This window comes from Pan paniscus, chromosome 11, assembly GCF_029289425.2.
Source record: "Pan paniscus chromosome 11, NHGRI_mPanPan1-v2.0_pri, whole genome shotgun sequence".
Classification (NCBI taxonomy): domain Eukaryota; kingdom Metazoa; phylum Chordata; class Mammalia; order Primates; family Hominidae; genus Pan; species Pan paniscus.
Genome location: NC_073260.2, coordinates 27,735,142 through 27,751,246, shown reverse-complemented (window position 1 = coordinate 27,751,246; position 16,105 = coordinate 27,735,142). Strand labels below are relative to the sequence as shown.

The following is a 16,105-nucleotide window of genomic DNA, read 5'->3' as shown; positions in this document are numbered from 1 at the left end:
GTTTCTCTCTTGGTTGAACCCAGATTGACGCAAATCCTAATGTAATGTTTATGCTTGAAAGCCTTTTATGATCAACCTATCATACTTCTCTGTAATAGGATATAAATTGAAATAATTAAAAAATATTTCTTGTGACCTTAAGACTCTAAGTTAAATCGTTTTTCTTAATTACTAATTCAATTTATTTAAGTACAAGTATTCAAAACCACATAAATATATTACACATTTTGATAATTAAATATAAAAAGAAAATACATATTACAAATGCATGACATAACTAAGAGGGTAGAGAAAGGAGGGGCTGACTTTGGAAATGACTGGAACTCTAAAGACAAATGGATTGTTCATAAGCATTGTACACTAGTTGGTGAAGTTGTTTCTCATGGGGTATGGGTTAACAAATCTGAACCTACCATAGATGTATATTGGGATTGAACAAAAAGGTAAATGGATAGAGGATGGTGGGAGTTAAGTGTCTCACTGTTGGAGTGGGGTGTGGGTTTACAGATAAGCAGGCAGGGAAGCTATAATGAACCATGTGGTACTGGATTAGAATACAAATGTAAGAATGAACTCTGTTTATCTTTCTTTTTTCTTTCTTTTCTTTTTTCTTTCTTTTTTTTTTTTTTTTTGAGATGGAGCCTGGCTCTGCCGCCAGGCTGGAGTGCTGTAGCGCGATCTCGGCTCACTGCAACCTCCGACTCCCTGGTTCAAGCGATTCTCCTGCCTCAGCCTCCTGAGTAGCTGGCGTTACAGGCATGTGTCATCATGCCCAGCTCATTTTTTTGTATTTTAATAGAGACAGAGTTTCACTATGTTGGCCAGGATGGTCTCGATCTCCTGACCTCATGACCCACCCGCCTTGGCCTCCCAAAGTGCTGGGATTACAGGCGTGAGCCACTGCGCCCAGCCGAACTCATGTTTATCTTAATATAGATACTGATGGATAGATGTAGATAAACTTGTAGATATGTGTCTATACAGAGATAACTATAACACATCTACTTCTAGCTCTGTTTGCTCAGAGGGCCTTAGAGCAAGGATACTCCAGTAGCAATGAGCATATCCAGTGCCCAGATTTTGGTTGCTAATACCATTCTCCAATAAAGGGTACTAGAGCTTCTTGGAGAAATGACTGATCCTAGAGCTGGGGCAATGAATATACTAGATGAGTCTTGATATCTTGTAATGTGAGAAAGTAAAGAAGTGGTCAAAAACCTAAATGGTGGGGATTTATCTAAGGAACATAGGAGCAAACTGAAAGAGCTCCCAGTGGCTATACCTGGAATAATTTTAACAATATTTCTTCTTCTTCTTTTTTTTTTTTTTTGAGGCAGAGTCTCACCGTGTTGCCCAGGCTGGAGTTCAATGGCACGATCTTGGCTCACTACAACCTCTGCCTCCTGGGTTCAAGAGATTCTCGTGTCTCAGCCTCCCAAGTAGCTGGGATTACAGGGGTATGTCACCACACCCGGCTAATTTTTGTATTTTTAATAGAGATATGGTTTCACTATGTTGGCCAGGCTGGTCTGGAACCCCTGACCATAAGTGATTCACCTTCCTCGCCCTCCCAAAGTGCTGGGATTACAGGCATGAGCCACCACACCTGGCCAATAATATTTTTTAAATGTCATATTGGATTATAAACCTGTCTTAGTCCATTTTATGTGGTATAACAGAATACTACAGACTGGGTAATTTATAATGAAGAGAAATTTATTTGGCTCACTGTTCTGGAGGCTGGGAAGTCCGAAAACACGGCACGAGCATCTGGCAAGGACCCTCTTGCTGTGTCATCCCATGGAAGAGACAGAAGGGCAAGAGAGTGCAATAGGGCAATAGAGAAAGGGGGCTCAACTCATCCTTTTTATCAGGAACTCACTCCTATGGTACTAACTAACTAACTCCTGCAATAATACCATTAATCCATTCACGAGGGCAGAGCCTAATAAGCTCTTAAAAATCCTTCCTCTCAAAACTGTTGCATTGGGAATTAAGTTCTTAACACTTGCCTATTGGGGATCATGTTCAAACCATAGCAAACCCTTAGTATACATAAATATCTATGAGCAAGTACTATATAAATAAATAATTGAATAAGTAAATAAATTGGGGGAGAAGAGATAAATCTCCGGTATAGAAAGCTTCCAAATAGTTTATATAGATACTCTTTCCTCAAGGAGGTGGAACATAAATCCCTACCCCTTAAGTGTGGACTACACTTAGCAACTTATTTCCAAAAAGTACAATATGGAAAAGGGTAGGGAGTAACTTTTTAATGGGAAACCTGGCAAATGGTACCTTATCTAGGTGATGAAATTTAACATAATCAGTGATAAGTCATGTTGATAACACGTACCTTTGATATGATGTATTGAGAATGAAACTTTAACTCGTTATGTAGTTTTCCTCCTCAAAGCACATAACCCAAGTCTAATCACGAGGAAAACATCAGACAAATCCAAATTGAGCAATATTCTATAAAATACCTGACCAGTATTCCTTAAAACTTCAAGGTCATAAAAAAAAAAGGCAAGTTTGAGAAACTGTCACAGCTAAGAGGAGCTCAAGGAGATATGATGACTAAATCTAACGATATATCCTACATGAGGGTATATATATCCTATATAAGGATATATCCTACATGAGATCCTATAACATAAATAGGACATTAAAGAAAAACTAATGTGTTCTGAATAAAGGATGGTGTTTAGTTAATAATAATGTATCAATATTGGTTCATTAGTTGTGACCAATGTACCATAGTAATAGTAATGTAAGATATTAATAATAGGAGAAATTTGGTGTTTTATATTTGGGAACTCTTTATACTATTTTTGTAACTTTTCTGTTAATCTATTCTAAAATTGAGAGTTTATTTAAATTTTGGCTGGGCACGGTGGCTCACGCCTGTAATCCCAGCACTTTGGGAGGCCAAGGCGGTCGGATCACCTGAGGTCAGGAGTTCGAGACCAGCCTGACCAATATGGTGGAACGCTGTCTCTACTAAAAATACAAAAAATCGGCCAGGCATGGTGGCTTGCGCCTGTAGTCCCAGCTACTCGGGAGGCTGTGACACGAGAATTGCTTGAACCCAGGAGGCGGAGGTTGTAGTGAGCCGAGATCACGCCACTGTACTCCAGCCTGGGTGACAGAGCAAAACTCCATCTCAAAAAAAAATAAAGAAAAAGAAAATTTATTTAAATTTTAAAAAGTAGATGTAATGGAAATGCATCTCTTAGTGAGATGAATGGGATGTTACGGTGGTTTAAAGGAGATTTTGCTGATCCCAATATTTCAAATTATTCCTTTATTTCTTGCTCTGGTAGTATTTAGATCTTAGGTCTTGGCTTAGTAAGATTCAGGATGGGTGAGATATATATTTATTTCACAAAGTGGAAGGACAATTGTAAAAGTGGACGATAGAAAAAAAGAACCATTGTGATGGGTAGGTCTCAGGTGTGTTCTCTGGCTTGGGAAAGAGTGCCTGTGGAAGTTGAAGCCCTGGAAATTTACTCTTTTAAAACTGTTGGTGCCCATGTACTCACTCCTTGAAATGTCTTTGTAATATGCCCTAACGGTAGGTGTACCTCAGTCTAAAGACTTCTGATATATATCATCTTGAGAAGTTCAGCTGTGAAAGAGAACAGAGCAGGAGTAGTTGGAGAGGATATGAAGTCTAGAAAAGCTTCCTTCAGAAGCTTAAGTACATTTAAATGTCAAGGGGAAGGCCATTGTTGAGGGGAGGAAGGAAGGGAGACCCCATGTGGACTTCAGATTTAGCCTCAGAGTTTTGAACATGGTTTAGAGAAAGCTCTATATAGGGGTTATATGCACAGCTCAGTTTATAATAAAATGTACTTTGTGTCCCATTTACAATGTTAACATTATAACATTATCATTATTATGGTCACTGCCTTGCATACTTTGTCAACTCCCTTACCCCACTCTCACTTTTGCTTCCTTACACAGTCTTGACTAAGCCACAGCCCTTTTTTGTTTGTTTGTTTGAGATGGAGTCTCACTCTGCTGCCCAGGCTGCAGTGCAGTGGCGGGATCTCGGCTCACTGCAAGCTCCGCCTCCCCGGGTTCACGCCATTCTCCTGCCTCAGCCTCCCGAGTAGCTGGGACTACAGCCGTCCGCCACCACACCCGGCTAATTTTTTGTATTTTTAGTAGAGACGGGGCTTCACTGTGTTAGCCAGGATGGTCTCGATCTCCTGACCTCGTGATCCGCCCACCTCCACCTCCCAAAGTGCTGGGATTACAGGCGTGAGCCACCGTGCCTGCACCACAGCCCTTTAAATGCAATTCTCTTTGTTTTCCTCCTTTCTAGTGGGCACCCCTCCTCCATTTGTGACCTACTTAATGCTCTCACTTTAGAGTCATGATCACTAATTTAAGAGGATCTTTATATTTTCGGGCAAACATACCCTACAGTTCCCCATTCCCTTCACTCTCTCACTCTCCTAGATGATTGTTTCATGATTTATTTCTTCTCAAATCTCCAATACCTTCTCCTTCTTCACTCTCAGCTTCCTCGCTTTCATATCACTGAGGTTGAAAGTGACTCTAGTTTGTCCTGGCAAGTTCCAGTTTATCTTCCCCATTTTGCTTCCAACTCTCCTGACAATGAGCTTGGCTGATCTGAAGTGACTTCAGGCCCAACACCAGATGCAAAGACAACTGTCTTACATAACTTTTAAACCAGTTCCCACATTTGTACAAGGCCTAATCCTTATAATAAACTCTTTATTCTATAACTCTCAGTGGTTCTGCTTTTCTGATCAAAGAAAACAGAAAAGTAAAGAGGAAAAAAAATGGAAGCAATCAGAAGAGAATGGCCATAATCTCCCACCACATCTGCCTGTATCTCTGCCCATAATCTCAATGGTTCTTCTTATGTCTGTGGATCAACTCTCTATGGTCCTAGCCAAGACCAACTCCCTCCTTTTCTGCACTATATCCCATCTCTTTTCACCTTCCCAGGGACTTGTGTCCAGCAAATCTCTCTCTGTCTCCATTAGCATTTGCTCCTGTACTGGAATTTTCCCATCCATTTACAAACACTGAGATTTTTCTACTTTAAAACTACCCTCTCTTGACTTCTTCCTCTAGCCAATACCCCATCTCTCATCTATACAGCAAAAGTCTCAGAAAGAGTTGTCTAAACTCCCTATCTCCTGTTTTCCTTTCCTGTGCTTTCTGGAATCTATGATAATCAGGCTTTTGCCCCCACCTTTGCTCCGAACACTGCTCCTATCAAGATCACCAAAGAGCTCCACATTGGTAAATCCAGTGGTTCTCTTTCCTCCTCTCACTTGATTTGTCAATAGCAGTTGACACAACCAATTACTGTCTCCTCTGGAAACATCTTCTTCATCTGGCTTTCAGGAAATCTCCTGGTTTTTCTCCTACATCACTGATCCCTTCTTCTCAATCTCCTTTCCATTTTCTTCTATTTCTGTCTAATGTTGTCCCATGGCTTGGTGGTTGAAATTTTTCTATTTTCTGTTTATATTCACTACCTTGGTAATCTTATCCATTTTTATAGCTTTAAACATCATCTATACTCTGATGACTCCCAAATTTATACTTCCCAGATTTATATTTTCTATTGAACTTGAGACTTACATAATACAAATACCTACTTAGTAACTCCACTTGGAAGTCTAGTAGGTATTTCAAATTTAACTTGCCCAAAAATTGAGCTCCCAAGCTCTGTAAATTATACCTTTCTCATAATCTTCCCCATTGCAATAGATGACAATGTCATTCTTCTTAGGCCACAAACCTTGGTGCTATCCCTGATTCCTCCACTGTACCTTCAAAATATATCCAAATGCATAAAGAATGACAACCTTTGTATTTATTACTCTATCTCCCACTGTTGAAAGTTTGAGAATATATCTGTCCATATATTTTTCATGCCAAAGTTGGAGTCAACCTAAATGTTCATTAGTGAGAGAATGATTAAATATATTATGGCAGACTATATTAAGCAGCTGCTAAGAAGAATATGTATTCAGTAGTGCTGCTATAATATGACACAGGCATTCCTAAAAATCACCAAGTTATATAAAATCACACAATAACCACCACAGGGCCTATGGGAAAATGGAGTTGGGACTTAATATTAAAAAATGTTGCCAGTGACAGTAAAAAAGACAGAAACCTAATGAAAATGATAGCACAGTTTTAAACATGTTAAATGATTAAGGAATACACAAATACTATAATATATATGGCTCCTTACCTTGAAAAATACTCAAAGTTTGCTCTTGAGCCTGTAGGCCCCACTGGCCAGCCCTGCCTAGCGACCATGGCCGGTACCCTTTCTGCTCAAGGAAAAGAACAAAAGAGAGATAGAAAAAGAGTGAGAGAATAAATAGAGAAAAATGGCAGAGACCTGAGAGGAAAGTAGAGAACAATTAAAGAAATGGGATGGTAGGAAGCTGCTTAGCTGAGTTGCAACTGGCGAGTTACTGTGAGATGGTAGCAGGTGGGCTATCTAGCCAAAAGTTGAGACACCGAATGTGGCATTAGCTACATTGTGTGGCTCAATGACCCTGTGAAGTGTGGTGTGTATGTGTGTTTTGTGTATTCCTATGCAGCTTATTTCAGTTGGGTGTCATTTTTTAGTTCACCTAGTGTTTCTTGTGAACAAAATTGCATATAAGAACGTGAAATTCATCTTATGCCCACATTGTTCCCTGATATGGTGATCATTTTGGAAAATTTTTGAATTTTCAAAGGTCTATTTTTAAAAAACAGAAATGGAGTTGTGCAACATATAGTATTTTATATATTGTTTTTCCCTTTTTTTTTTTTACTTTATGTTATGGGCATCCTGCCTTGTCAGAGCACACAGACTTACTTTCTTCTAATGGTTTCATGATATTCTACAGTCTAAATTGTTGATCTATTCCCCTACTGCTAGCATTTTTATTGTCTATAATTTTTAACTATTACAAATTATATGGCATTTCATTGTGTAATTGGATATTTCTTTAAGACAGATTCCTGGAAATGTGGTTGTTGAGTCAAAAGATAGGAGCATTTTTCATCTTAGTGGGTTTACGAAAACTGCGCTAAAGAAGCTGTACAAACAATATAGGAAAGTGTTCTTTTCTTCAATATGTAGAAATTGGATAGTATGAATTTTCAAAAATGTTGGCAACTGATAGGTGAAAAAACAGTAACATTGTTTTAATTTGCATTTGTCTAAATAAGTAATGAAGCTTCATTGTGTTTCAAATGTTTATTGACAATTTTTGTTTTTTTCTGAGGAAATATCTATTCATATATTTTGCCCATTCTTCTATCAGGTTGTCTTCTTTCTATCAATTTGTAGGAATTCTTTACATATGAGAAATGTAAACTTTTTTTCCTATTATCTGGGTTGCAAATATTTCCTCTTAGTCATTTGTTCTTAAATTGTGTTTACAGAAAACGATACTTTAAGTTGGAAGTTTTCTAACTTCAATTTTGTCCTAGGTTTTAACTTTCTTGATGTGGGAGGGTTAACTGTGATGATCTTCACTTCCTGACTCAAAGGGTCAGACTGTGATGGAGACTCATTTAAATGGCCTGTGTGCAGGGGTGTCTGGAAGACATTTTGGATCTTATGATAATTATTCTGCTAATTGATAAATTAGAATATTTAACTTACAGAGATGCAAACCATAGGGCAGAATACATATTATGAATATTTAATACAGAAATACTGAGACATATATGAACAATTGTGTTTTCTTTAGTGTATGAGCAAATCTAAATAATTGCGCTAGTGGATTAGCATCAAAAACAGTGGAATATGGCATGTAACATTGCTCTTCTCCTCCTTCAAAAAAACCTCAGCCGAGTCTGCCCATCAACTCTACCAGGGACTTTTTCATATGCTAGACATCGTTTTTTGAATTGTGGTAGTTGTGAGTACATAAAACCTGTTAAAAGGAGAAAAAGGAAAACCATTTTATTGCTTACAATAGTAAAGTATAGGTTTTTTCTTTTCCTTTTTTAAATTTTTTTCTTTTTTGAGATGAAGTTTTGCCCTTGTCGCCCAGGCTGGAGTGTAGTGGCGCAATCTCGGCTCACTTGCAACGTCTGCCTCCTGGGTTCAAGCGATTCTCCTGCCTCAGCCTCCCGAGTAGCTGGGATTACAGGCACCTGCCACCATGCCCGGCTAATTTTTTGTATTTTTAGTAGAGACAGGGTTTTGCCATGTTGGGCAGGCTAGTCTCAAACTCCTGACCTGAGGTGATCCACCTGCCTCGGCCTCCCAAAGTGCTGGGATTACAGGCATGAGCCACTATGCCCGGCTGAAGTATAGGTATGTTTTCCTCACTATTCAAATGGATTTTGTGTCTTCATCATCTACCTAAAAAGTGTCAAAATTTCCAAACTGGGATAAAATAATAACTATTAAAAAGTATGTTTTTAACATAAATGCCTCTGTACCTAATGGCCCGGTATTAAAAATTAGTGATAAATGCATATATTTTTATGCTCATGCCTTGTACAAGTAGTTAAATCTCCCTCGGTTTCAATTTTCTCTTCTGTGAAATGAAAAGTTATAATTCATAATCTCTAAATTCTCTTCTAACATTTTTAAGTAAAAACAACCCAAAATGGTTTGGGAAGCACCTCAGGCAGGGCTTCCTAATTCTTGAAAGTTTCCAGTAAGTCCTCATTAATTAGGATATAAGTTAGAGGCTCATTTTGACAGACTTTGAACCTAAAACAAAGACATATTGCCTGGTCTCCGTGTACCTTGTATCCATCTTTGTAGTGAGAGTGTATGCAGTTCTGTCCGGTTTTTCTTCTTCTTCTTCTTCTTCTTTTTTTTTTTCTTTTCCAGTTTGCCCTTCCTGTTCCTGACTGTGGCTTTTTTTCACTTGGGCTAATTTTCTTCTCATGAACATACACCCTTTAGGGGGATATCATTTTCACTAAGGACATATTTCATTTCAGGGAGAGGTTATGTGTTTAGGAATCTATCTGTAAATTCATGTCTTTAAAGGCATGTCTGGAAAGCAAATCTTTAACTCCAATTAAGGAGCTAAAGAATCCTTAAGTAAACAATTAGATGAAATACAGGGAATATTAATGACGACAGGACCTTGGTTCTTCACTGTAAAGCTGTGGGAGAGCCTGGACTACCAGTAGCATTCTGGTAAATGTTTAACAACCAGCTCTCGAAACAAGGAAAGGCCTGATTTGTAGCATCTGCAAATTTTTGTGGTATGAAGACACCCACCATGGCTGATTTTAAGCTACCAATGTGATAGAAACAATGTTTTTTTCTGGATATCAATCTCTCACAGCCAATTCTAAAATTTCTAAAAATGCTTAAATTTCTTTTTCTATAGCTGCCAGGAAGCTTTCCCATGAAATAAATGTATATTTTGTACCTATTTAATAACTCCAATTTATTATCCATATATTATTTATATATGGATATCCATATATAGTTATCCCTATATTAGTATCCACATGTGCAATTATAAAGCACATACAAATTTCCAGTTAACCAATACAAAGTGTCCCAAGTACATTCACAGATGAAAACAGTTTTGAAGGGATTACCAGCATTTTGGACATTATGAGCAAAATTCACTATATCCTTGCCAAGTCGGATAAAGAATCATCATTAATAAATGGAAGGAGTAAATAATAAACTGATAACAATGCAGTTGTCAGAAATAACAAAAGTTCAAAAAAACCAACAACATGAGAAAAACCCCACTCTTGGCTCAAAGAAAAAATTTATAATAGATCAATTAAGAAAAAAATAAAAATTAAAATACCATATTTAAAAATGGTATTAGTAGCTCATATTCAGCTTCCATTCTAGAGTCTTTAACATGCCATTTTCAATACTCTTGCTTTTAAGTTTTCCCTCATGAGCTTGATCCTTGACCCATAGCTGTAATGTGAAATTTATTCTGAGCCCTGATGAATGATAGGTGGTGATTATATAAGAACTCACCTTATATGGCTTTTTTAAATATGATAAATTAACGTGAAAAATCCTAGATTTGGATACTTACAGAGGCTGATTATGAAATCAGTAAAATGGAAAACTAAAAATTATAAAACAGTTTTAATAATTATCCCTGGGGATATAATCTCATAATTGCAAGAGTTAGGGTACCATTATTTAAAAGTTTAAAAGGCAGGGTGGGGTGCAGTAGTTCACACCTGTAACCCCAGCACTTTGGAAGGCTGAGGCAGGCGGATTGCTTGAGCCCAAGAGTTTGAGACCAGACTGGGCAACATGGCAAGACCTTGCCTCTACAAAAAATACAAAAATTAGCTGGGTGTGGTGGTGTGTGCCTTTCGTCCCAGCTACTCAAGAGGTGGAGGAGGGATGATTCAGCCTGGGTGACAGAGCAAGACTCTGTCAATAATAATAATAATAATAATTATTATTATTTTAAAAAGCGTGTATTTTGTCAAACAGACATGCCAAAAAATAAAAATAAAGCAATGTAGTAAGTAATTATATCATAGAGATCCCATATATACACTTCGGGACAAATGGAAAATTATCTTGAGGTTATGGGTTATGCTAATGGCTTTGGATAAATTTTCCAGGGCTGTGCCAATATTAATTCAAAAAGTGTTGTATCTTAAACAATGTATTTGGAGGTAATGATGTACTATGGAAAACCGGTTAAATAAAATTTGCCATATTGAATGTAGATACTAGTATCAAAGAGTCATGTGAACTGTTTGAATAAAATTATTTCATGGAAATAACTTGGAAATTGGAAGAAATTAATATTTCTAAACTGATATTATTTTATAGAGTATGTGATTTAAAAATATATAACTAAATTAATGAATTAAAATATAGGTAGCTGTTTGACTATTCTACTCATATACCTAAAAGCTTTAAGCTTTTTCTAACATTTAATGTTAGAATTTATTTAAAAATGACTTCTGGGTCTTCTCATTGGAAAATGGGAGGTTATATATTGGAGTGCCCTGTGTTCAAGAACATATAGTAATTCACATGTGTATTTTGTTTCAGAGTAGAAAAATATGAAATTTTCATCCAGTTTATGAAGTTAGCATAACTTTTATGTCCAAATGTGATAAGGCACAAATAAAGAACACAATCTAATATCATGAATGTAGACATGAAAATAATAAATAAATATTAGCTACCATATTTAACAGCATATTAAAAGAATCTCTTAGGCCGGGCCAGGTGGCTCACTCCTGTAATCCCAGCACATTGGGAGGCCAAGGCGGGTAGATTACTTGAGCCGAGGAGTTCGAGATCAGCCTGGACAACATAACAAAACCCTGTCTCTATTAAAAATAGAAATGAATTAGCCAGGCATGGTGGTGCATGCCTGTAATCCCAGCTACTTGGGAGGCTAAGATGGGAGGATCGGTTGAGCCCGAAAGGTGGGGGTGGCAGTGAACCAATCATGCCACTGCACTCCAGCCTGGGCCACAGAGGGAGACCTTGTCTTAAAGAAACAAAAAATCTCTTAGACAAGGTAGCATGAAATATTAAATAAAACAAAAATATAAAAATAATCACCCCTCAAAAACCAGTTATGTTTATCACAGAAATGGCATAGATATTTTAATATTAGTAAACCTGTAAATATAATATTTGACATGAATAGGTCAGTAGAGAAAACACATTTGATTTTTCCCAATATGTACTAAAATGAGTTTGAATAAATTCAGCATCTATTTTTCACAGAAGTTTTTACAAAACTACACACAGAATACTTCCCATTAAAGTGAGGAACAAAACAAGTTGTAAGTATTAAATAAGAGCAAATCCAAGCATTACAAGTCCTGTAGCTTATACAATTTGGGAGCCCTTTTTAAAACAAAACAAAGAATACAAGATTTTCTTGGCCCCTCTCAGGCCTCACAAAAAAACCTATGAAAAAGAGAAGTTTGAAACTTAAGCTTCCCCTCGCCCTCCCCTTTTTCTCCTATCCTGGGGAAGGCCACCTTTGTACGGCTGTTAGAACTTAATATTTTGTTTTAGATGCTTGGGCCAATGCAGTAAGAAATGACACTGAAAGAAAAGCTAGAATCACTAGAAACAAGAAAATTAAATTGTGCTTTTAAAAATTTGATATGCTTAAATGTTCAGACAACTCAAAAACATCCACCAGAATGGAGCTAATAATACTGCCTATTTAATAGAATTGTTAGAATTAAAGTAAATAATCCAATAAAGCACTTAGAATAGAGACTGGCACCTAATTAGGCTCTTTTAATCAATGTTAGTCAATTAAATATACTTGCTCCACAAAGAGGTTAATTTTCTAATTCACTGATTCCTCTGTTTAATCTTTGTTGATTTTAGTCTCCTGCTTTACTTAGAGTTGCACTGCTTTTATTTTTAACTTCTTAAGTTGAATGCTTAGTCCACTTAAGGTTATAATAATTTAACACAATATATTTTCTTTGCATTTATTTTAGAGTTTAGATTTTCTCTTTTACCCAACAGTTATTAGAGAAGTTTTTTAAATGTAGTAATTAAAACAAAAAAATGTTAAATTTGGAGATGATTTTATCTTTTAAAATTAAATTTGAGAGTAGTTTTATCAACTATTGGATAGTGTTACCTGTTAATGATTCCTTGTCTCCTGAGTTAAATGAAGATTCATGGTGCCTTTTCTGTCCTAAACTTTTTCCAGCTCTTTGGTAGAAATAAAGGCTGTTGAATTCTTTTTGATTTGCATTAGAATCAGAAGCACGAAATAAATCCAAACTGGGGACAGATGGTAATTCTCTCCAGAAAGTCTCATCTTTTGAACTTTCACATGTGAGGCCTTCAGACTCATCTGATAGACATTTTTCCTGATCAGTGAATAAATTACCTTTCTGAGAGTACAATTTGTTACATGCAGTCTGCTGTGCACCATATTGTAAGTTGAACGGGTGATTCTCTTGTTCCCATATATTTTCCTTAAAGTTCCAATGAAGAGGAGATTGAGTGCCCTCTAGTGAAAAGATAGGGTCCGATACATCTTTATTTATGAAACCTTTTGCTTCATGTGTTCTCCTTTTCTGAGAATTTATAAAACGGGGGACAACTGACACTCTCTTCTGAGTGTCAGTTGGTGATTTTATAGTCTCACAGTTCATTTGTGTTAGACCCAAAGAAAAGACATCTGACTCTGAATCACTGTGGTTTAGAAAGGAGTTATAAGCCGGTCTCCTTGATTCTATATTAATTAGAAAAGGAGTATTCTGCCCTATATTAGGTTTACAGCTGGAGTCTTTCCAGTAGCTGGTCTGATTGTATGAAGTCACAGGTGGTAAAAAACTTGAGATTTCTTTTAGTTCCATAATGGAAGAGTTGTCATTCAAAGTGGTGGTTTTGTCTTCCTGCACTGTCTCTCCTAATCCTAAATACTGATAATATTCATTATGTTCTTGAATGACAGAGTCTAAATCAGAAGCTGAACTTTGAGAAGACAAGGTACTAATCTGATTCCTATTTTCCTGAGGTGACGAAATTTGCGGTGATTTTGTTATGGAAGAAGAACCAATCTTGAATAGGGAAGTGATGCTACAAAAATGCTAAAAAATGAATTAATATAATGCAAATGTCAGTTTAGTAAATATAAATAATGATGCTTATCTATATGGAAAGAAGGCAAAATATAAATAGGTAGTCTATTCATAGATATTACATTGATCCAGGTATTAAGAACATGAAATCATTAGGCTCTATTAAAAGAAAAACTCATTGTAATTCATACTTATTTTCTAATCACTTGTAATAGAATTTTTAATAGTCTATTTTTCAGAACAATTTTAGGCTCACAGCAAATACAATAGAATTTTAGTTATACAATTCATACATGAATACTATTTCCTTGATAAGAATTTTAAAATATTACCAGTAAGGCTAAAGTTATCTTTACAGCTAGAATTAAGGGTATGTTAGGACTGTTTGGAAGAGGTAATGTAAATACATGTGAATAGGGTATATAACTGAATTTTCTATGAGCACAATAATATTCCAAAATGATTTAAAGCTGACTATATTGAATTTATCTGTATAAAATAGCTTTAGAATGTATAATATAGGCTGGGGTTTATGGCTCATGCCTGTAATCCTAGCACTTTGGGAGGCCAAGGCAGTTAGATCACTTGAGGTCAGGAGTTTGAGACCAGCCTGGCCAACATGGTGAGACCCTGTCTCTACTAAAAATACAAAACTTAATCAGGTGTGGTGGTGCACAACTGCAGTCCTAGCTGCTCGGGAGGCTGAGGCACGAGAATTGCTTGAACCCAGGAGCTGGAGACTGCAGTGAGCCGAGATCAAGCCATTGCACTCCAGCCTGGGTGACAGAGGGAGACTCCATCTCAAAAAAAAGAAAAAAATACTGTAATCCCAGCACTTTGGGAGGCCAAGGTGGGTGGATCACCTGAGGTCAGGAGTTTGAGACCAGACTGACCAAGATGGTGAAACCCCGTTTCTACAAAAAAAAAAAAATTCAAAATTAGCCAGGCATGGTGGTGTATACTTATAATCCCAGCTACTTGGGAGGCTGAGGCAGGAAAATCTCTTGAACTTGGGAGGTGGAGGTTGCAGTGAGCTGAGATTGTACCATTGCACTCCAGCCTGGAAAAATAAATAAATAAAATAAAAAATAAAATAAAATGTATAATTGATAGCTAATGAAACGTCTATATGAAATTTAGTTCAAGTAAATTATTTCTTTGCTATTTGAAGTCCAAAACAATTAAACTTGGATACCTTCATTTTAAAAATCCTATTGTAAAAATAGATACTCAAATCGAAAGGAAATAAATTCATATCATAGTACAGATCTCAAATAACTAACCTTTAACACTTTTTCTGGGACTTCAGGTAGGAGTTCCTGAAGTTGACACAGAGTTGCTAATAATATCCAATGCAGTGAAGGTCCTTTATTTAGCATGAGCTGAGCCACCAATGGGTTAATACATGGAAAATCAAGTAAGTACATTTCTTCCTAGAAAAGAGTTTAAGAAATAATCAGTCAGTAGTCTTTTGAAAGTGAGCCATTTTATTCTACAAGTAAGTACATTTCTTCCTAGAAAAGAGTTTAAGAAATAGTCAGTAGTCTTTCGAAAGTGATCCATTTTATTCTACTCGTTGCAGCAGATTAAAACTTTTGTCATTGCACCTACCACTCAATTTGAGACATTTGGGGGAAAAATGTTACCAGAAAGTAAATTCAAATACAGGTTTTTATATTTGCTTTGCAAATATCTATTTTATACATTTAGAAAATATACCTCAGATGGTGAAACTTTAAGCCAGGATTTATCCAACCATTCATGAGGATCTCTCTTTGAGGTCATTAAACTGTGGTCAGCAATTTGTCGAATTATCAAGGCAGTTGCTTCTACTCCTGGGGCAATTATAAGCTAAAAAATATTTTTTATGTTAGATTATAGGAAATACTAGGAAACAAAATATAATATTTTTTAAAAAGTTTGTAATTAGAAGATAAAATTAAACAACAGCAGATTCTATCTAATTTTAGATAGAAACTATTGGTTTATCTATGTCCAGGACATTTTATTTATGAGGATAACCAATTTTCATTCCTTATTTAAATGTGATATCCTTGTATTTTTAATTTTTGGAACTAAATCATTTTCATTTCATTTGGCATTTATTAACAGAGTCATTAAAATATAGTGTTATATTTCAACTATATTAGAAAAATCAGCAATTTGAATATCACTAGTAATATTACTATTTTGCTGTTTCCAAAAGTTAAACCTAATAGTTGTCAATTAAAATAAGAATTTTAAAAATATAGTGCAAGATTTTTCAAAGACAAAGTTAAAAAATAAGGATACTTATAAATGAATTTGATGTTGTATTCAAAAAAGAAAAAATAAGGTTTTGATTTAGAGTAGTCATCATTCCCAGCATTTTGGGAATTGCTCATCTAATATTGGCTTACTGATTCTAAGATACCCCTGCCAAAAATGTGGTGTTTGTGTATATTAAATTTAATTCTAAAAAATAATTTTTTTCCCATTACTACAGTAGTAAGAAAAAAAAGTGCAGAAAAAATAATTTCATAATATCCTCTGTTTCCTGTCT

The 16,105-nt window shown here is 36.0% G+C and overlaps 1 protein-coding gene across 4 annotated transcripts in view; it reads right to left on the bottom strand.

Annotated features, from left to right (window-relative positions):
- Window positions 1–295: 295 nt before the first annotated feature.
- The window catches only part of SHOC1 (shortage in chiasmata 1), a 115,773-nt gene continuing 99,963 nt past the window's right edge, over window positions 296–16,105 (bottom strand). For all 4 annotated transcript variants that reach the window (XM_055117251.3, XM_034967985.3, XM_003810863.6 and 1 more), the window contains 4 exons: window positions 15,283–15,414; window positions 14,847–14,996; window positions 12,612–13,572; window positions 296–7,946 (listed from right to left, as the gene is read on the bottom strand). In XM_055117251.3, the coding sequence (XP_054973226.1) occupies window positions 7,846–7,946; window positions 12,612–13,572; window positions 14,847–14,996; window positions 15,283–15,414 (1,344 nt within the window). In that variant the 3' untranslated portion in view covers window positions 296–7,845. The remainder of the gene's footprint in view (window positions 7,947–12,611; window positions 13,573–14,846; window positions 14,997–15,282; window positions 15,415–16,105) is intronic.